Here is a 23,653-nt window from a genome sequence, read left to right on the forward strand (position 1 = left end):
CAGATAACGATGACTATTTACTGAATTCGATTGCGCATGGCGACGCGTCGCCACACCGTACACACTACTGCATATAGACTGTATATATATACCATCGTATAGCTTCGCCACGGCATGCGTCGCCACGCCAGAAATCGGTTTTACGTGCGGCTATAGATGTTTCACATCAAAAAAACATTAGATGTTTTAACTATTTTTATAAACAAACGAGCATGCAGTACATCTGATGGTATAGTCCGCGCCAAACTGCTAGTCCGCTCTGAAGTTGTTGCGAGCAGGTGTAGTCATACAATTTTCTATGGCGACGCGATTAATTTCTATATTCAGAGCGGACTAGCAGTTTTACGCGGATTAAAAGCTGCTAGTGCTGTAATCAACCCCAGATAAGATCAGATTCCTACCTAAGGTCGCCTAAGGCCGCTATCCATGAAGACTAAGCTGGAACGCCTCGGAAAAGTATGTCTCCCTTACCACACTTCAAACCGGAACACAGCAGCTTAACACTGCTGTTATAACAGAAATAGGTGTGGCGGTGGTGCCGCCAGAGTCGACCCACAAAGGGCTCTACCTTCAAATGACAAAATACTCACAATTGTCCGCAGGGCGTCCAACCGACCCTAGCTAGGTACTCGAACCACGCGAACGTGTCCTTCAAGGGCTTCCTCAGTTCGTACCACCGTATGTCGGTCACTGCCATTCTGTCATCTGCTGTGTTTGTAGCTGTAAAGAAAATGTATTTTATGGTACCACTAGTTTTTGCCCGCGACTTCGCCCGCGTTTAAAATAAAATATAATAACATACTAACATACATAAAACTGAAAATTCGTACCTTCAACTTTGCTAAAGATCATCACTTGATCAAATGCATAGTTTACGATTCAATCCTTACTAATATCGATTAAAATAATCGATGTTTTGGGTCCAAAAGACCGATTCTCCGATTAATCGATTTTAGATCGTCATCCCTAGTTCCCGTGGGATTTCCGGGATAAAAACTATCCTATGTCCTTTCTCGGGTTTTAGACTATCTTTGTGCAAAATTTCATTAAAATCGGTTCAGTGGTTTAGACGTGAAGAAGAGACAACCAGACAGACAGACAGACAGACAGAGTTACTTTCGGATTTGTAATATTATTTATTTAATATTTATTTATTATTTATTTATATTTATTTATAATTTATATTATATTTATATTTATTCGCGGAAATCTGAAGAAATCAACGGGTATCGACCTCCGGTCTGAGCAGGGGGTGATGTGGCGACCTCCCGCTACTCGTCAAGAGATGGCGCCACGAGTATTCTGAATCACGCTATCGAAGTTTTCTAAACATCTTGCATATATACAAGCTCCGAACTGAGACTGTCGGAGCGCGGCCGCTTCCCGGGCATGATCACCTAGCCCGACAGGAGATCTCCCTTTGCCAAATTTATATTTATAATATTATAATATTTATATTTATATTATATGTATTATAAATTTATAATTTATATTTATTTATAATATTAAGTAAGTAAAATAGTAAGTAATAAGTATTAAGTAAGGAAGTAAGGATAAAGTTAATTATCTATTTAAACTAGTAAGCACTTAGTAATTGAAGTATCGTTCTAAGTTGCAGCCAAAAAAGATATTGGCTAAGTTTCGGTTTCAGTAAGAATTAGGCCACGCCTTTCGGCTCCACCGAAACATACGTTCGTGAACTTTCGGGTCGTATTCGGCTTTACTCGGTTGTCTATTTGACCTTCAGTACGCCAACGATTTTATTTTTAATTTCCATATACCCCTATTGAATTTAAAAAGAATGACTTAAAACTGGCACCTTGTCTAATTACTCCCATGTGTTTAGAAATTTTAAATTCGGAATTGTGTACATATTAAAAGCATTCATTTGAAAGGCAGTAATTTTTTGGACAACACTCACATAGCGACTCCGTGGTACCCTCGTGGTAGTAGTCCAGGACGGTGGTGGGTGCCGCTCGTTGCAGCCTGAATGTGACCAGCTTGAGAACCGACTTGGCGTTCGGGCAGCCAGCTCTGGGGAACCTGTTGGGAACAGGAGACATGGTACACATTATTGTGTGGTGTTAAAGGTGGTAGAACCTGTAGTTCGAACCGGTAGTTCTGTGGTTCGACTCCAGCGACACCACCGCCACACCTATTTCAGTTATAACAGCAGTGTTAAGCGCTGCTGTGTTCTGGTTTGAAGAGTGGTAAGGAATACATATTAATCCAACGTGTCTCAAAGCCCTCAAGGATTTTAACGCATCTGTAGTTATCTTCACGTAAAAATCTAATCTTATCCGGGGTTGACTACACGTTTTTTTTTTATATAGGAGTAGCAGTCGAGCATGCAGTCCACCTGAAGGTAAGCGGCTACTACCGCCGATGGACACCTGTAATCAACCCTAGATTAGATTCCTACCTAAGATGCGCCGCCACCAATACATGTCCATGGGCAGCACTAGCCACTTACAGGCCGCATAAAACTACTAATCTGCTCTGAATATAGAAATTAATCGCGTCGCTTAGCAAATGTTATGACTACACCTGCTCGCGACAACTTCAGAGCGGACTAGGAGTTTGGCGCGGACTATACCATACTGCTCACCTGCTACACCATTCGTGTGCCGGTGATGTTAGTAGACCTGATCTGAATGAGCGTCTAGAATGTATTCTACATCATGGATCACATACCTGAACTCCTCGTTCTCCCCGCTGCTGGTCTGCGATGATGGAAAGCTGAACACCTTGACGTCACTCTCGTCCACCTCCTCATACACTATTCTGTACACGTCATCTGTAATCAAAATTTATTAATTAATTTATAGATTTGGATATACCAACTTATCCATGGACATTAGTTATTGTTCAGTGTGATTCACCATAGAGGTATGAAATGAAATGAAATGAAATATATTTATTTTGTATAGGCCAACGACGGCACTTACAAATTGTCAGGTACAATATTTTTCTTAAACTACTACCGGATCGGAACGCGACCTCTACTGGGAAGATCCGGTAAGAAACTCAGCGGGTTTGTCTTTTTTTTTAATAATAATTATTCTCTTTTCTAATGCCATCATTTTTACATATAATTAATAAAGCATTAGCCCCAGTATCTTGCTTTACATTTATCTAAAAAAGAAGTTTGTTCAGCAAGATACGCTACACTTTGACATTTTCTTAATTAATTAATAATTTATGTTATTGATCAGTCCCAAGCTGTTTTATCATCAATATAAAGTATCAGTAGTAGTCATCAGTATAGAGGTAAAGGGTGAATTTTTCAAATGGACCTTTAGGGCCAAATCCGAAACTATAAGGATTAGCTAAAAGTGCTGATAGATGTTACGAGGGAAGTAAAGATACTCCTTACTGATAGGTGGAATGCATTCTGGTTACTTGTATATTATTACAAACTAGCTGACCCGGCAAACTTTGACCTCCTCAAAATCTATTTATCAAATATATTTCATACAAAATATAGCCTATGTTACTCGTGGATAATGCAGCTTTTGAATGGTGAAAGAATTTTTAAAATCGGTCCAGTAGTTATTGAGCCTATTCATTACAACCAAACAAGCAAACAAAGTTATCCTCTTTATAATATTAGTATAGAAAAATCTGTACGATCTACATACGCCGGAAGGCCTTGTGAGTGTCAAAAATGAGAAACAACTCACCGTCTGTGGTCGGTTGCCACCAAAAGCCGGTATATCTTGAGAACTCCTCCTGTGTGACGTAACAAGGCACGCCCGCTTGTAGCGGATCCTCTGCTAACCTGCAAAAAACAGTAAAATGACCGTCATTTTTAAGTACACGAGAGATAAAAATAATGTCTATATGATATAGCATACGCCGGGGAGCTGGTAACCTTCAGGAAAGCAATAGCTTTCATGAAGGTTACTAGCTCCCTATAATTCCTTTTTCACTGCTTCAGACTCTTAGACTTCCCCCTTTTAAATAGCCCACTATTTTCCCCCTATGATATAAACACGAGTCACACGATCCGTTCCTCTATGTCGCCCCCTTGATACCTCATTACCTCCTGAATAATACACACCGTTAATAAACACAGTCCCCGTTTCTTAAATTCAAAATACACCCCCTCTTCCTTTCTTCTAATCCCCGTATCTTCTGTTTTGTAATAACCTTAATCCGTCGTTAAATTACAACCTCCCCCCCGATCCCCCACTAAATCCCCCCCCCCTCACACACACACACAAACACAACTCACCGTTCCACCCGTCCCCTGGACGCGTACGTGAGTCTCGCGGGGCTCCTCAGCGCGTCCCCCGCCAGCCAGATGTCATTGCGAGCGGCGTGCGCCACCAGCGTCGGCCGCGAGGGGTAAAGCGCCGGCGTCAGGGTGCTCCGCCCCTGGTGCTCTTACCTTCCCCACTAGCTACTAACCCCATATGCAAACTTTCGCTTCCTCAGGCTATATTCTAGACGAATATTCCCCCATTCCCACTTTCGATATAGCCTCCTACTTTTTATTTTGATATAAGGCCCTACGTCTACCTTTACATCCCCCACCCCACTTCCTCCCTTTTAAAAACACACAACATATTTCCCGCCTTGAAATACACCAGCCTTCGTTTTTAACTCCCCTATCTTTCCTTTTGATGTAACCCCCCTTAAACTGTCTTTAAATTACACCCCCACTGCCCCCCATTAAATCCCCTCTCCCCCCCTCATACACACACAAACACACACAACTCACCGTTCCACCCGTCCCCTGGACGCGTAAGTGAGCCTCGCGGGTCTCCTCAGCGCGTCCCCCGCCAGCCAGATGTCGTTGCGCGCCGCGTGCGCCACCAGCGTCGGCCGCGAGGGGCAAAGCGCCGGCGTCAGGGGCGCTCCGCCCCCGGTGCTCAGCGAGCGGGGGACTAGCGGTGGTGACTGGAATGGAACAGACTGTGTAGTACAACTGCCGTCATTAATATTCAATGATTTCCATACCAAAAACCAAAATTTCACAATTATTTTATACACCCTGTCAAATATCGATCTTTAGTAGGTTAAAGTATCATGGATTAATTAAAAATAACGAGCGAATAAAAAACTGATAAACGGTTTAAATAATCGCTTTATACACTCACAGGCCCACACTAGGATACCCTGTGTCGTGGGTGCCATGGACACACACATAGACAAATGCACAAACACCCAGACCCAGTAGTAGAAATCTAAATTCATCATTTAGATATCTGTCTGGTCGGGGATCGAACCCGGGATCGAACCTCTGCGCGTCAGACCGGTGTGGTGACCGCTCCGCCACGCGGGTCGTCCAAATTAACCTGTCTATTGTTTAATAAACTTTCATTTTTATTAAAGCAGCCAAAAAAAGGAGATAAAAGTATTATATTAATTTAATGTAAGAAACAAAAATACACGTTACATTATCGAGGCACCACCGCCACACGTGTGACGCTGACGAAAATTCTCGTGCACGATCAGAAGTCACAAACAATAACATTGTCACATAAATAAGTCAAATGATAATACTTTATCATCTGACTCATTCAGCTTATAGACATAATAAATTAATAACATAATTCCACTTGATTATTCTTTGTGTAAAAACATTTATTAAAGTATCACAAACGCCCCTATATCTCAGAGGTCGCCTATCGAGGTTATTACGACCCGTAGCCAGTATTTTCTTTAGCGGGAAGGAAGGGTATTCAACCCTCCGTCCCTCCTCAGTGGAGGGCGGTGTCACCCCCTAGCTCCCCCCCCCCCCCCCGCTTCGACTACATCTATGAGAATTATTGATAACCAATAGCTACCCCTATCGTCTGATAACATTCCTAATATACTGTGAAACCCCCTCCACCTGCTATCTCCTACATCTTCTACCCATTTCCTATCTTCCGAACTTTTGATTTTTTTAAACACAAAAAAGTTTTTTAACGACATTATGCCTCAATAAGGACAATTGCCACCACATATTAACCTCACTCTATTTTTGAATTAAAATACACGAACCCTGATTCTCCACTACTCCCTACCCCATTGCCCTCTTTGATTCAAACAGCTCCCATATCTCTAATTCAAAATACACCTTTTCCTCTCTTTAATCCAGGTCGCTTCTCCTTTCAAATTTACCTGATTAGCAGCCTCCTCAGCAACGAACAGCGAGGACGAGCACGGGAACAGCACCCTGCCGGTCTGCTGGTGGAGCTCGTAGGAGAAGATTCCCCAGGAGGCCACACGACGTCGCTCGCAGAGGAGTTGCTCTTCGCGCGACCACCGCCCTGACGTCACGCCGAGGGCCACGTTCGATTCTATTAATGGACGCCATTCTAGTCTGAAATGAAGAGATAAATCCTTACTAATATTATAAATCCGAAAGTAACTCTGTCTGTCTGTCTGCCTATCTGTCTGTCTGTCTCTGTCTGTTTGTCTCTTCTTCACGCCTAAACCGCTGAACCGATTTAAATGAAGTTTTGTACAAAGATAGTCTGAGATCCGAGAAAGTTTTTATCCCGGAAATCCAACAACATCTCAGATCGATTAATCGGAAAATCGATCTTTTGGACCCAAAACATCGATTATTTTAATCAATATTAATAAGGATTGAATCGTAAACTATGCATTTGATCAATTGATGATCTTTAGCAAAGTTGTTATCCAAGACCCCACGAAGATTTCTGAGTTGGTACGACCAATTTTCGACAGATGGGGACATTGTCATTCCAATGAACGTTTGTACGTTTTCTGTTTTATGTATGTCATGTTTTTTTTAAGCGCCGCGGGCGCCACTAGTTGATTAATAAAACTAATGGACAAACAAAGAGATTAAGGGATCATTTACATATTCAGAAATACAACATGTCAGAAGTGTGTAAGTATTTTCGTATGTATGTGTATTGACATATAATCTGTTTTTTTATAACACAGGAGTAGCGAGCATGCAATCCACCTGATTGTAAGCAGCTACTACCCATGGACATCTGTAATCAACTCCAGATAGGATTAGATATTCCTACTTGATCCAGGCACAGATTCACCGCTACCCTACTTAGAGCTAAGTTGGAACGTCTTGGATAAGTATGTCTCCCTTACCACACCCTTCAAACCAGGACACAGCAGCGCTTAACACTGTTAGGCAGAAATAGGTGTGACGGTGGTGCCGCTGGAGTCGAACCAAAGAGAATTCTACCAAATGTACCATATACTATATATATCGTAACACAATACAGACACTGGCCATGCCTGTGCAAGATTAATATGTGCAAAATTATGTCAGAATCCTTCTTCCTGTTCCTTAACATGCAGCTACAAACAAGACAACAAAATACCTTAGATATATATAAAAAAAATTTATAATATAGGAGTAGCAGACGAGCATACAGTCCACCTGATGGTAAGTGGCCGCCCATGGACATCTGTGATCAACTCCAGATAGGATTAGATATTCCTACCTGAGGTCGGCCACAGATGCGCCGCTACCCCTGAGGACTAAGCTGGAACGCCTCGGAAAAGTCTGTCTCCCTTACCACAACATTACATAAGAACAATACATTACATTACATCCTTATCCTTATCCTTACTAATATTGTAAATCCGAAAGTAACTCTGTCTGTCTGGTTGTCTGTCTGGTTGTCTCTTCTTCACACCTAAACCACTGAACCGATTTTAATGAAATTTTGTACAAAGATAGTCTGAGACCCGAGAAAGGACATAGGATAGTTTTTATCCCGGAAATTCAACGGGAACTAGGGATGGCGATCTAAGATCGATTAATCGGAGAATCGATCTTTTGGACCCAAAACATCGATTATTTTAATCAATATTAATAAGGATTGAATCGTAAACTATGCATTTGATCAAGTGATGATCTTTAGCAAAGTTTAAGGTACGAATTTTCAGTTTTATGTATGCTAGTATGTTATATTATTTTCTTTTAAACGCGGGCGAAGCCGCAGGCAAAAATCAGTTGTATATATAACATTACATAAGCGAATTGTAATAAAAATGGCCACCAATCGGAAAGAGCAGAACATAACAAGGTAGTATGGTAGAATTACCCTGACACACATACAGTTGTAACGAGGCCAATCGCAACACTCACCACAGTAAAACAGTGTTATGTTACCGCAATGTACTTGATAATCAATTTAATAGTGCTACATGACATAGCGGTCATACTGGTTTAAGATACACTGGATTTGAAGGTGGTAGAACCCTCTGTTGTTCGACTCTGTTTCATTTTTTTTTTATAATATAGGGGTAGCAGACGAGCATGCAGTCCACCTGATGGTAAGTGGCTACTGCCGCACATGGACGTCTATAATTAACCTCAGATAGGATTAGATATTCCTACCTGAGGTCGTCCACAGATGCGCCGCTACCCCTGAGGACTAAGCTGGAACGCCTCGGAAAAGTCTGTCTCCCTTACCACACCCTTCAAACCGGAACACAGCAGCGCCTAACACTGCTGTTATAGTTATAGTAGGTAGAAATAGGTGTGGTGGTGCTGCCGCCGGAGTCGAACCACAGAGGGTTCTACTGGTGGTAAGGGTTCTGTTATAACAGCAGTGTTGCTATTATGTTCTGGTTTGAAGGGAGTGGTAAGGGAGACATACTGATCAGGTGTTCCAACTTAGACATCAAATAGCAAAACATCTGTCTGTATCTGTTGATAACCTCAGGTGGGATTTTAATGTTATCTGGGGTTGATTATGACATTATGGAACATTAAGGTTGACTGGGAGATAATGCTATTTAGCATTAAGTCCGCCTTTTACACCACACTGTTTTTAACATGGTCAATAAAGAGTAAATAAATAAATAAATAAATAAGTGGCAAACACATTTGCTGCCCTGTATTATCACTGTATATATAAATACATACAAATACAGATAATAAATACAAGAAATATGCATTTCTCAAATAATTAATCTCCACATTACATTCTTCAAAGAAATAGAAAGTTGTTTCAACTTCAGCTAATGATGTTCAATTAATTCAAATTTGCTCTTTCTATTTTAGAGGCAATTCTTATTGTATGAATTTTAATGTATAAGAGTTAAAGTATCTTCATTATATTACTGGCGTTAGATCATATTTCTTTTAGGATTTTAAAAATGCAACTAGGTATAGTCCAAAGAGAATCTTTATCATATAATAATAGCAAGTGACTTCTCATCATCATCATCAACAACCCATTATTGTCCCACTGCTGGGCACGGGTCTCCTCTCAGAATGAGAAGGATTAGGCCATAGTCCACCGCGCTCGCCAGGTGCATATTGGTAGACTTCACATACCTTTGAGAATTTTTTTTTAAATCTCTGAGGTACGCAGGTTTCAAATAAATATATTTGAATTTGAATTTAAAACTGCACAACACAGCTGTTATAATAAGAGTATGCAACAGTTTGGCCACAAACAAAGGGTTATATGCACTTCTAAGGGAAATAGACTGTCAGGTAGAATACAGAATTGCTAGACTACAGAAATAGGTAAACTGCTCGACACTGCTGTTAAGACAGGTATAGATAAAGTTACCATTGAACAAAGGGCTCTATAGGGTTCTATCCCCATATGCAGGAATGCCATAGTTGATAGCTACAGCAATGTTGCCACAGAACCACGAAGGGTTCTGCGAAGTTGCAGGAGTGCCACAGTTGAACCATAAAGGGTTTTACCCTCTTTTAAGGGAAACAGATTGTCAGGTATAGCCTTAAACTTGCTCATAAGCTTAGCAATGGGTCTGTTAAGTATAACTTCACGAATTAAATACTTATTACATGAATAAATACAAGACAACTCACCGTGCTTTGCTCGACGATACTGTCGTATTGACGTCTGTATACAGCAGGGTTATATCGCAGCCGCTGTGCGGCGGCGTCAGGAAGTACACCCTCGTCTTCCCGTTACTGAGCTTCCTAAACGATATAGCTGTTGGAACCATCAACGACATGGACGATAACTCCTTCCGCAAGTCATGTACCGCCTGCCTAACTTCTGCCCAGCTGTAGTTCCTGGTCCTGTCCCCTTCGTACTCCCCCGCCGCCGCCCCGTCCCCCGCCTCCCTCACCTCCATCCTTCCAATATCCATACAGAACCACTTAAATATAACGAAAATCACAAATCATGACGGTTATAACCAACTCGAAAAAAGCAATTTTATTGCTCTATTATTATTCAGTTTCTAGTAAATTTTGACTAATTTCATGACTCGTTGTATAATACAGCTCTCATTATAATATCTAATTACGTTTTACGAATATTTTGCCTAAATTCAGCCAACACATTAATTTTTGACTTTGCTTGACAAACCAAATGAAGTGGACGGTGGTGGTACAGATAATGTCAATATTACGCCCTAGCGAACACAGATTATAAAGTGTTGTTGTCAAAAACACAGCTGATCTCCATTTTTAGTCTATGTCCAAGCAAAAACAGAGCAGAATTAAATAATGCAAATATAGCTCATGCTAATAACAATATTTAAAATTAATTCGTTCAGAAAGTATTCTTATTTTCATTAGTAGTATTTTTATTTGTAAAGGAATATTTTATTTACATTAATTTAATCAAAATCAAGATAATATTTAATAAATAATAATAATACTTACAAAACATATTTCATGGAAATATTATACTATATTTTATTATATTGTAATTATTTTTGTAAAAATCCTTAAACAGATAATACAGATTAAATATTTGCAAATGTAAATCCGGATATGACAACACAATATTTTTACAGATTGCCGCAGTTCCGGCAACAAATGCCGCCGAACTGTCAATTCGCAAAAACATGTCGTTGTGGTGATACGACCGATACGAGCGCTTGTTTTTGTTACGCCGCAGTGTCTCAAAACATGGCAAAAGTGTTCAATGTGTTGCGGACTTGTGGGATATTGCTTTATTTTATTTTTAAACTGTGCGCAGCTGAGAGTTCGAACGTCGAACCATGGATACTATCGTTTTCAGTTGAGTCGAAATCGTGCGATGGTTTAAATTGTAAATATTTATTGTATGTACGCGGTGGCGAGTTCCTCGGTTATAATTCGTGGAGATTAACCCCTAACGCAGGGCCTAGGGGTGGGAGCTGTGATCTATTATATCCTAATTATGAAATAAAAGAGATTGAAACGAAACAGTGGTTTTCAAGAGTGGAGGTGTTAGTGCCGATTTTGGAGGACAAAGTATATTTTTGCTTGCATTATTCTAAAGAAAACAGCAGTCCGGTTGGTGGTAAATGGTTACATCAGGGCAGTGAGTTGTTTTTGGAGCCGGGAGCCGAACTGGCAACAAAGGTAGCGAAGTACGTATATATTTTTGATTATTTTCGCAACCTTGTTGGAAATCGAGCGTAGTTTCGCTTTTTGCTGTTACGAAATTAGTACGTTTTAATATTATAACATAATTTAATATTACTAAATATAGAAATAAGTTTTTCCAGTTTAAATTATACCTTGTCATCCCTTTCTTTGTCTTATAAACATAAGATTATAAGAAATAAAAAGAATAATTCTCCCGGATTTATGATTTAACCATGAAGTCAAATAATAATAAGATATTGTAAAATAAATCAATAAACTTATTATTTTTACTTAAAATTATTGTTAAAAATTTAATTTCTTACAAAAAATTATAAAAGTGTTCTTGTTTTTCTAAATATAAAACTATTGAAAGAAAATCGAAAGATATCAATCATAATTCAAATTATACAAATCTAGCTTTTAAGACTTAATCACATAATATTACATTACATAAACATTCAACCCCTACTTTACCCCCTCAGGGGCTGATTATCTGAAATAGATGATTCATTATTTCTAACTACAAAGCAAAATACTAATTTTCATAGTGCTTTCTAAATCGGCAGATTCTGAAATAACATTTCAACCCCTATTTAAGGTTGTTAGGGGTGAAATATCAAAAAGAATTTCTATTGTCCAATTTTCTAATAGATTTCTAGATTAGATTAGGTTTGATGATTACTTAATAAATTTTATGAGGTGGTGGAACCCTCTGTCACAATTACACCTATTTCTGCCTAACAGCAGTGTTAAGCACTGCTATGTGCTGATTTTGAAGGTGGTAAGGGAAACATTCCTTTCTGAGACATGCCAGCTTAGTTCTTGTTGTGGTGCATCTGTTGCTGACCTCAGTTAGGGAACTAATCTAATTTGGAATTGATTACAGATGTCCATGGACGGCAGTAGCCACTTACCATCAGGTGGACTGCATGCTTGTCTGCCCTATATTATAAAAAAAAGCTATTAGTAAAATGCTGTTATTTCGACACAACAAACAGAGAGTTCAGTTTTAGTTAGTTCAGATATAGTCAGAGCCAAACTGCTAGTCCGCTCTAAAGTTGTTGCGAGCAGGTGTAGTCATACAATTTGCTATGGCGACGCGATTCATTTCTTTATTCAGAGCGGACTAGCAGTTTTCAGTAACAACTAAGAGCTAAGTCTTCCAACATTAGCAAGTCATTAGCATAAATTCTGACTCAAGATGAGCATTTCTTGTATGTTATGTACCTATTATGTACATAAGTGGTTTCTCAGTAATGACTGATGATGTAAATACAATCTTTACATATAGATCTATATATATAAATAATTAAAATTGAATAGTCTGTTTGTCAAAATAGAACCTTCTTACTAAGTGCACATGAAAGTATACTTGGTACATATAATAAAAACACAATTATTAATTTTTTACCAAGCTTTTACTAGCTTGACCTGTGCATATGTAACGGAATCTTTGAACTCAATTTTACCCACTTTGAATGGTCCAATTAATTTAAAATTTTGAATACTTGTCAAGAACTGATGACAATACACAATTTTAATAATTTTGTCCCATTCTCCTCATCAGGATCGTCAGGAATCAGGATTAAAGATTTTCCTTGTGCAATTTTAGCGTGGTTTTAGTTCATCTTATATATAAATTTCTCGTGTCACAATGTTAGTTACCGTACTCCTCCAAAACGGCTTTACCGATTTTCACCAAATTTTATATGCATATTCAGTAGGTCTGAGAATCGGCTACTATCTATCTTTCATATCCCTAAATGACAAGGGTTGTTCACCCTTAACATTTTTTTATTTATATGGCAACACAATGTTTGCCGGGTCAGCTAGTTAACTATAATTTATTTGTCTGTTTATCCTTCTATCTCTGTCTGTGCGTCTGTCTATTTGCCTGTTTGTTTCGACTAATCTCCAAAACGATCAAATTTGACGAGTCTTTTACTGATATTAAGATACTACTATATTTAAAATTTGACTACATTTACTAACGAATTAGGCATTCCTGTAATGTTAGTGAATATAATTTAATAAATAAATAAATAAACACATAAGTTTCCACACAATTACGTGCTGGATCAGTCCAGCACACGTCCGTCATCAGGACGACAGCGTTCCGATTGCCATATGCGACGATTTTGTATGAAACTAGTAGTTATTATGAAAAAAAAAATCTAAACCACTCCCACAATTTAGACGAAGTCAACGCCACCTCATATGTTAAAATCCGTTTAGCCGTTTGGGCTGCAGCGTAACAAAGAATGAGACATACATAATATGATATACATACATAAATGCATACTTACATAGAAAAAACATTACTCTTCGCAGTCGGTGGTAGAGCCCTTTGTGGTTCGACTCCGGCGGCACCACCGCCACACCTATTTCTGTTATAACAGCAGTGTTAAGCGATGCTGTGTTCCGTTTTGAAGGGTGTGGTAAGGGAGACATACTTTTCCGAGGCGTTCCAGCTTAGTCCTCAGGAGTAGCGGCGCATCTGTGGCCGACCTCAGGTAGAAATATCTAATCCTATCTGGGGTTGATAACAGATGTCCATGGGCGGCAGTAGCCACTTACCATCAGGTGAACTGCATGGTCACCTGATGAGTGAAAAAATATATATAATGAAAAAAAAAACCCCACTGCTTAAAATTATAGCCTAGGCCAATTTAGACGAAGCCAACGACACCTCATATGTTAAAATTCGTTTAACCGTTTGGATTGCAGAGCGTGACAAAGAATGAGACATACATAATATACATACATGCATAGATACATACATGACGACAAAGATACAAAACGACGTGTTACGACAATCGTCCGACTATCGTGCGACAGTAATCCGACTGAAATAGTCTAATTTGAAAGTTTCCATAGCCATCCACCCAATTCCCATACCACTCAATGGAATTAAATTCTCTATTCATTTCATACGAAGATATAGTCACTGCTACGTATTTACTTTGATACAGAGCCGGATTTGGGGGTCTGGGGGCCCTGGGGCAACGAAAAACGGAGGCCCCTAATTATTTTACGAATAACAAGATCGTCAAAAAAACATTGGCAATCTATACTCTATACTAATATTATTTATTTATTTAATTATTACAAAATCCACAGCTCTTAAAATCATACAAATACATTTCTTATATAGTATTTCTTACAGCCAATTACGGATTTACAATTTTTTAAACATAACAGCACGAATAAGTAAGTTTTATAGATAGGTATTAATATATATAAATACAGGTATAAATACTATAAATATATAATTAATTTTAAAGATAAACACACACATATGTATAATAATCTATATACTAAAGATGTTAATTATAATTTATATACCTACTAATAATATGTATATTTCAATTGTACGTTTACTTAGTCACTAATATGGAGATTATTAAGGACTTTATGTACCTCTTTTTTAAAACTATTTTTACTTGTATTGAAAATGTATTATAAAGAGGAAAACTTTGTTTGTTTGTTTGGTTGTAATGAATAGGCTCAAAAACTACTGGACCGATTTTAAAAATTCTTTCACCATTTGAAAGCTACATTATCCACGAGTAACATAGGCTATATTTTATATGAAATATATTTGATAAATAGATTTTGAGGCGGTACAATGTTTGCCGGGTCAGCTAGTAGGTAAATACAATTATTTCAACAAAGAATAAACTAATTAATTAAGTGAAAGTATTAACGATGATAATGCGAAAAATCTGTTTAGAAAAAAAATTCAATGTTGCTGATTTCGAAATTCGGATACTTTTTGTCTGTCGTGGGGCCCCTTTCTTATAGAGGCCCCGAGACCCTACGTTTTCCCAAATCCGGCCCTGCGTAGATACAACCCCTAATAGCACTTTGGGGCAGTTTTAAGGCTTCTGTGGTTAGTATAAGGTTTATTTTTGAACATGGATAGTCTTATGACCTAGAAATAAAACAATGGCTGAAAATGGCTTCGATGCTTTTAGTTTTCAGACTCATAGGCCTCATTTATCTCCGAAACTTTACACGTGTCAGATAGGCCGTGGTAGATGAAATGATATGTTCCAATACAATATTCTGATAGATACAAATCACGATGTTTCATGATTTTAGCTGGAAATTAAATGGAACTTAGCTATGAGGCGGTTGAAGGTAGTAGAATCGATCCTTGATCCTTGATCCTTTGACGTTCGACTCTAGCATCACTATCGCCACACCTATTTCTGCCTCTTAACAGCAGCGTTAAGCGCTGCTGTGTTCTAGTTTGAAGGGTGTGGTAAGGAGGACATACTTTTCCGAGTGGTTCCAGCTTAGTCCTCAAGGGTAGCGGCGCATCTGTGGCCGACCTCAGGTAGGAATTTCTAATCATATCTGGGGTTGATTATAGATGTCCATGAGCGGCAGTAGCCACTTACAATTAAGTGGACTGCTCGTTTGCTACTCCTATATTAACACGCTTTTTTATAAACTAGCTGACCCGGCAAACTTTGTACCGCCTCAAATATATTTCATATAAAATATAGCCTATGTTACTCGTGGATAATGTAGCTTTCGAATGGTGAAAGAATTTTTAAAATCAGTCCAGTAGTTTTTGAGCCTATTCATTACAACCAAACAAACAAACAAAATTTTCCTCTTTATAATATTAGTGTAGAAAAAACGAGGCGGCAATATTAGTCCCTAATAGTGATGTAACGGATATTCGCATTCGCATTCGCATTCGCGAATATCCGCATATTTTTCAATATTCGCATTCGCATTCGCATTCGCGAAAATTATGCGAATATTTAGCGAATATTTTTAATAATCAAAAAGGAAATCATTATATGCATGCATATGAAATAACATACAATAGATAACACTTAGATATTATTATTAAATCATACTTCTACATTCTAAATTTAAGTCTCATTTATGAAAAAAAGAACTTCAGAGATCTTATCAAGTCTAACATTAATCAGCCTTGTTATAACTAGGTTTGTATTTATTTAGTAGTATATTATTACTTTACAACCATTTTAAATAACGTTTACAATTTCTATGTACTAAAAAACTAAACAATTACTTAAAACAAAATTATTAAACTTTATATATCTAATGTATTAAGTATTAATAACCTTTGGCTTTAAAAGTACCTATATTTTTTCATTGCACTTTATGTATCTGAGAAATGAAATATAAACTTAAAAAACAAAACAACGAATACTTAACTTTCTGTGATTATATTCATTCAATTAACCAATATCAGCTCGGCTATGTTCAAAATATATATGGCCGACACGAAACGTCAAACCTGTCAAATTTTAAAATATTCGCATTCGCATTCGCGAATGTTGAAGATAAATATTCGCAATCGCATTCGCATTCGCGAATGTGAAAAATCCAACATTCGTTACATCACTAGTCCCTAACAGTGACAACGCAGTTGTGATCGGCTTCAGGAAGAACATGTTTTATGTGAAGTTGGTTTTAGACGTCCATGGGCGGCAGTTTTATAAAAAACGAGCTTTTGCCCGCGGCTTCGCTCGCGTTACGAAGTAATATTTTCATCCCCTATTTTATCTTGGGGGTAGAATTGATCAAAATCCTTTCTTAGCGGATGCCTACGTCATAACATCTACCTGCATGCCAAATTTCAGCCCGATCCGTCCAGTGGTTTGGGCTGTGCGTTGATAGATCACTATGTCAGTCAGTCACCTTTGAGTTATATATATTTAGAAGTTATTAGAGGGAGATCTGTACAAATTGAATTACTTTTGATGACAAATATGTAAACTAAAGATACTAGCTGACTCGGCAAACGTTGTGTTGCCATATAAATAAAAAAAGGGTGAACAACTTAGGGGTTTACACTTAGGGGTATGAAAAATAGATAGTAGCCGATTCTCAGACCTACTGAATATGCATATAAAATTTGGTGAAAATCGGTAAAGCCGTTTCGGAGGAGTACGGTAACTAACATTGTGACACGAGAATTTTATATATAAGATATCTTTGGCAATTCCATCTCTCTTCACTCTTCCATCTTTGTTCTAACTTCAATCTTTGGTCATGCAGATCCTTAAAAGAATAATCTGTTTTTTTCGTGTTAAGATTTAAGTGGTATAGTCCGCGCTAAACTGCCAGTACGCTCTGAAGTTGTTGCGAGCAGGTGTAATCATACAATTTGCTATGGCGACGCGATTCATTTCTATATTCAGAGCGGACTAACGCGGATTATACGCGTGTGAAATGATATTATACTTTTTTGTTGTATTTAATTTATTAAATAAATATTTTAATTTAATTATAGCTCCACTAACGGTAAGCCTGTAACGCTTGATGTGTCTAAGTTGTAAATAAATAAATTACAAAAAAGTTCGTGCATCAATAGATCTCAGACACAATTAGTCCTATCTGAGGACGGCAACAGATGCGCCGCTACCCCAGAGGACTAAGCTGGAGCTGGAGTGTCTCGGATAAGTATGTCTCCCTTACCACATCCTTCAAAACAGAACACAACAGCGCTTAACACTGCTATTATAACAGAAATAGGTGTGACGGTGGTGCCTCCGGAGTCGAACCACAAAGGATTCGACCACCTTCATAAGGGTTCTGAGGCTTCTGCCTCATAACAACAGTGTAAACCTAACCTATTTCTATAAGTGTGACGGTGGTGCCTCCGGAGTTGAACCAGAAAGAGTTCCATTTATTCCTTACTTTGTAGATGTAAGTTCCCCACAAGCTTGAAATTGCAAGAGAATTCTTCAAATTATCGAAAGAAATGAAATTCTGTATCTTCAACGTGTTATGACTGTAATTCTACGACTTTGGCTGCCACCCAACTAACATTGGCCTTGTTGAAAAAATTGTTTTTATGGCCTATGCGTTCATAGACCTTGTTAGTCTTATAAATATTTAACCGTCATACTACTGTCCCACTGCTGGGCACGGGTCTCCTCTCATAATGAGAAGGATTAGGCCATAGTCCATCGCGTTTCAAGTAAAGTTTAGTCTTTACACACCTTTGTCAACTTTTTAAAAAAACATTTCTATAATGAATATCATCGCCATAACAAATTGTATTTTTTTTTATAATATAAGAGTAGCAGACGAGCATGCAGTCCTCCTGATTGTAAGTGGCTACTGCCACCCATGGACATCTGTAATCAGCCCTAGATAGGATTAGATATTCCTATCTGCGACGGCAACAGATGCGCCGCTACCTCTGAGGACTAAGCTGGAAAGCCTCGAAAAAGTATGTCTCCCTTACCATACCCTTCAAACCGGAACACAGCAGCGCCTAACACTGCTGTTATTAGGTAGAAATAGGTGTGGCGATGGTGCCGCCGGAGTCGAACCACAAAGGGTTCTACCACCTTCAAACTGTATGACGACACCTGCTCGCAACAACTTCAGAGCGGACTAGCAGTTTGGCGCGAACTATACATAATAACCACACATACACTTTTAAACAGAAATACCAAACATGTAAGCTGCGTGTACATTCATAACACAAAAACCCTCACCAAGGTCGTAAGGCCCTTAATCTGTAAATTATTCCGATGGTTTTCGTATTTTCATACGGACCTCCGGACGTCCGCCGCTTGACCCAAATACTCGAATTTATAGAAGCATTTATTACACAAGAGCTACCCTGTACTAGGTTTACACGCGGCTTCGCTTGCCGTCGATGACATTATTTTTTTTATCAATCCCTCGAGAATTGTTTTTTCGGGATAAAAGTTACCCTATATCTTTATCTAGATTACTAATAACGTGTGTACATAATCCTGACAATCGGTTTAGTTGTTAAGGCGAGAAAACTTAACAAACAAACAAAAACAAACAAACTCATTTTCGTATTTCCATGGTTCCGTACTTAAACGGTAAAAACGGAAGTCTATTACTAAGTCTAAAAACCACAGAGAGTTCTACCTTTAAATGTTAATGTCATATGGTTTACGTAAAAATGATGTAAGCGTAATATACAGTAATTGGAAGTATAAATAAGTTAATGATTCGTATAAATATGTACATGAATAACATTACAGTAGAAGCAGCGAACGCAATTTTTAGGGTTCCCAAAGGTACCCAAAGGGTAAAAACGGAACCCTATTACTAAGCTCCCGCTGTCTGTCCGTCTGTCACAGGGCTCTATCTCTGGAACCGTAATAGATACCGTAGGACCGTACTTGAGAATTTTAATATTATATTAGTAAAATTCTAATGGTTTTCGTATTTTCATACGGACCTCCGGACATCGGCCGTTTGACCTTAATGCTCGAATTTCACCAAAGCATTTATTATACAAGAGCCCTTGGTATTTACTTCGGTTCTTACTTTTTTTTGTATTTTTAAGGGTTTCGCTATATATCAAATTAAATAAATTGAAGTACAAATTCTGCCGGTGTGCCTTATCTTTATATATACATTTCTTATGTGCGTGTGTATGTCACTGAACTCCTCCAAAACGGCTGGACTGATTTTGATGAAATTTTTTGTGTGTGTTCAAGGGGGCTTGAGAATGGTATAGATTCACAATTTAGTCCGTGGGAAAAGGTTTTTTTAATTATGTTATATAAAAATGAATATTTGTCTATATATTTTTTATAGAATCGTAAACTATGCATTTGATCAAGTGACGATCTTTAGCAAAGTTGTTGTCCAAGAGCCCACGAAGGTTTGGGAGTTGGTAAGACCAATTTTCGACAGATGGCGCCACTATCATTCCAATGAAGATACAAATTTTCTGTTTTATGTATGTCATATTATTGCTTTAAAACGCGGGCGAAGCCGCGGGCACAACTAATCTTATATATAATATTCTCGTGTCACAATGTTAGTTACCGTACTCCTCCGAAACGGCTTTACCGATTTTCACCAAATTTTATATGCATATTCAGTAGGTCTGAGAATCGGCTACTATCTATTTTTCATACCCCTAAGTGATAAGGGTTGTTCACCCTTAACATTTTTTTATTTATATGGCAACACAACGTTTGCCGGGTCAGCTAGTATTATGTAGAGTTTTGAAAGAGTATGTTTCCAGTTTCTACTTAGGAGTGACGTTAGTACGATAGATAAGTTAAATTAATTAGGGTTCCACGCAACAAAAAAAAAACCCATGAAATTTCTCTGTTCAAATCGAAGCACAGCTCGCCTTATCTAATATATAAAATTCTCGTGTCACAGTTTTCGTTGCCATACTCGTCCGAAACGGCTTGACCGATTTTGATGAAATTTTTTGTGCTTATCCGGTATCTATGAGAATCGGCCAACATCTATTTTTCATCCCCCTAAATTTTTTTTTTATTTATATGGCAATACAACGTTTGCCGGGTCAGCTAGTAACAATTATAAAATCGGTCAAGTATGGGTGGCGGTTCCGTACACTTAACATGAACTGTCTATCTATTAAGGTTTTATAGTTATACTAGTTTTTGCCCGCGGCTTCGCCCGCGTTTAAAAGAAAATAATATACCATACTAACATACATAAAACTGAAAATTCGTACCTTCAACTTTGCTAAAGATCATCACTTGATCAAATGCATAGTTTACGATTCAATCCTTACTAATATCGATTAAAATAATCGATGTTTTGGGTCCAAAAGATCGATTCTCCGATTAATCGATCTCAGATCGCCATCTCTAGTTCCCGTGGGATTTCCGGGATAAAAACTATCCTATGTCCTTTCTCGAGTGTCAGACTATCTTTGTACAAAATTTCATTAAAATCGGTTCAGTGGTTTGGCCGTGAAGAAGAGACAACCAGACAGACAGACAGAGTTACTTTCGGATTTATAATATTAGTAAGGATTGTAGTCAAACGAAAAACGTCGGAAAATACCGGTTTTTTGTATAGCGACCCCATTTATTTTCAAGCTTTTTTAGTATTTGTTGTTATATTTGTTGTAAACATTTTAAGTGTCTGTCTATTACGGTTCACGAGATAGAGCCCTGTGACTGTCGGACAGACGGCGGGACCTTAAAAACGTCTGGTCCGTATGTCCCTTTTTTTTTTTTTGTTGTTGACTAGGGGGAAACCTTCAAAAGGTACCCGGTGCCGTGGGAGCGGCACAGGGTTATGTGGGATTCTTACCGCACTAAAACCCCCCCGGTGGCCGTCCTCAGCGTTACAAAGAGGACTCCGGGATCTCCTACGGAACGCAACCGGAGTCCGCAAGGGGCAATGCGTACAGCCCCTTCGGGCTCCGCCCGGATGAGCTTCAGAGCTCGCCACACCGTCTGGTGTTTACGACGCTATGCGACCACACATACCGCCGTCCTTCCAGGGGTCGCTTGCTAGACGGTTCGATCTCCCACTCTCGCCGCCCGCAACCCCGGAGCCCCCAATTAGTCGCCTCTTACGACAGGCAGGGGATACCGTAGCCCTATTCTGGTCCCGGAGCTACAGGGACAGGTCCGTATGTCCCTATGATCTGAAGGTTACGTCACGTTAAGCGACAAGGCGCCACACGTTTCAGCAGTATACCTAATCTACCGCTATTTATTTGCGCAAATTTTGTAGTGAAACATAATAACCCGTGAAATGTCGCACGTCATTTAGGTCAGTCGGAGACATTCAGGGGTCGTGGTCACCCCCAAGCGTGGGGAGAATTCTTTATTATGCAAAATGTAGCGAATCTTTGGGTAGAACACACAATTGCACGACTCATGATGCGAAGCATCAGAGAGTGCTTTACGGTCGAAAAATTTTTTTCGCTTCATTTTGGCGGCTATTTTTATTATTATAGCCTTGATAGTTCACGGAATCAAGATATTTTGCATACTATTGTCGAGATAATTTAATGGAGATTAATTCCATACTTTTTAAAAATTGATTTACTGCAATAGAATTGGAAAAAAATACCAAAATAGGTCAAAAAATTTTCCTGTCCGTCATGTGTGAAACCTGAAAACACTGTAACTTGTGAAAAAATCCATCATTTGAGTTAATTTTTTTTTTTAATTCTAATCGACGATTGTAGGTCACTGAATGCGAATGATTAATTAATTCAGTGTCGTTTAATTGCAATTAATAAAAAACGAAAACTACAAGACTGTATATCTATAGATATTATGTACGTTTATTCCACCAGGGGCGCTTGTGCAGTACCTTCTTCCTACTACAGCTGTTTTTTCGGCAATTAATTTTGAACGACTTAAGTGTTTTTTTTTTTTATATTTTATAATTAAATGAGCATTATGGGTCGTGCACTTTTGGATTTTCCAAACTTTACTTTTGTTATTTTTTTATTGGTACTTGCCTTGATAGATTGTTATTTTTTATAGAATGTAGGGGTAGCAGGCGAGCATGCAGTGCACCTGATGGTAAGTGACTACTGCCGTCCATGGACATCTGTAACCAACCCCAGATTGGATAAGATATTCCTACCTGAGGTCGGCCACAGATGTGGCGTTACCCCTGAAGACTAAGCTGAAACGCCTCGGAAAAGTATGTCTCCCTTACAGCAGCGCTTAACACTGCTGTTATTAAGCAGAAATAGTTGAGGCGGTGGTGCCGTCGAACCACCTTCAAATTGTTAATATGTGACCACATTTTGCAACTGACCTTACTTAAGCAGTGATAGCCTAATGGCTAGAAACTTGGCCTCTCAATCTGAGATTCCTAGGTTCGAAACCGTGGCACGCACCGTTGACTTTTCAAAATTGTCCTTTTTAGAAATTAATTCATATAACGCCGAAAGAAAACGATACGCACCAGGGACGGTCCCAAGGGGAGGGTGACCACAGTCAGCCACCAGTCAGCCCGGTCAGTTTAAAACCCTGCATTGATTCCTCTCTGCCGCGAGGGTAGCGGAGAGGATATGCCGGCTTTATAATAAATACTAAAATACACATTAGAAAAAAGCGGTCAAATTTAGCCAAATTTCCCCCGTGACCTCCCACTTCAAATTTTATGCTGCGATCGCACCCCATAAGCACTTGACGAGCGCGCTGGTCGGTGGCCACTCGTTCTAAGCGGACACAGTAATGAGTAGACGATATAATCTTATATATAAAACTAGTTATTGCCCGCGGCTTCGCCCGCGTTTGAAAGAAAATAATATGACATACTAACATACATAAAACTAAAATTCGTACCTTCATTGGAATGACAGTGGCGCCATCTGACGAAAATTGGTTATACCAACTCTGAAACCTTCGTGGGCTCATGGACAACAACTTTGCTAAAGATCATCACTGGATCAAATGCTAAGTTTACGATTCAATTCTTACTAATATCGATTAAAATATTCGATTTTTTTGGTCCAAAAGATCGTTTTTCCGATTAATCGATCTTAGATCGCCATCCCTAGTTCCCGTGGGATTTCCGGGATAAAAACTATCCTATGTCCTTTCTCGGGTCTCAGACTATCTTTGTACAAAA

At 38.7% G+C, this 23,653-nt stretch overlaps 2 protein-coding genes across 2 annotated transcripts in view; one reads left to right on the forward strand and one right to left on the reverse strand.

Moving 5' to 3' along the window:
* The window catches only part of LOC140752776 (dipeptidyl peptidase 9), a 31,807-nt gene extending 21,485 nt beyond the window's left edge, over positions 1–10,322 (reverse strand). The window contains exons 1-7 of the mRNA XM_073087126.1: positions 9,788–10,322; positions 6,115–6,316; positions 4,727–4,905; positions 3,684–3,781; positions 2,695–2,797; positions 1,922–2,043; positions 591–720 (exon numbers count right to left, since the gene is read on the reverse strand). Coding sequence (XP_072943227.1) covers positions 591–720; positions 1,922–2,043; positions 2,695–2,797; positions 3,684–3,781; positions 4,727–4,905; positions 6,115–6,316; positions 9,788–10,074 — 1,121 coding nt within the window. The 5' untranslated portion in view covers positions 10,075–10,322. The remainder of the gene's footprint in view (positions 1–590; positions 721–1,921; positions 2,044–2,694; positions 2,798–3,683; positions 3,782–4,726; positions 4,906–6,114; positions 6,317–9,787) is intronic.
* Positions 1–23,653, forward strand: part of LOC140752778 (unextended protein) — a 118,935-nt gene that overhangs the window by 54,261 nt on the left and 41,021 nt on the right. The gene's annotated exons all lie outside the window — the stretch shown is intronic.

The sequence above is a fragment of the Epargyreus clarus genome, unplaced genomic scaffold (assembly GCF_041222505.1).
Source record: "Epargyreus clarus isolate Ecla_fem2 unplaced genomic scaffold, WU_Ecla_fem_2.2 ptg000025l, whole genome shotgun sequence".
Lineage (NCBI taxonomy): Eukaryota > Metazoa > Arthropoda > Insecta > Lepidoptera > Hesperiidae > Epargyreus > Epargyreus clarus.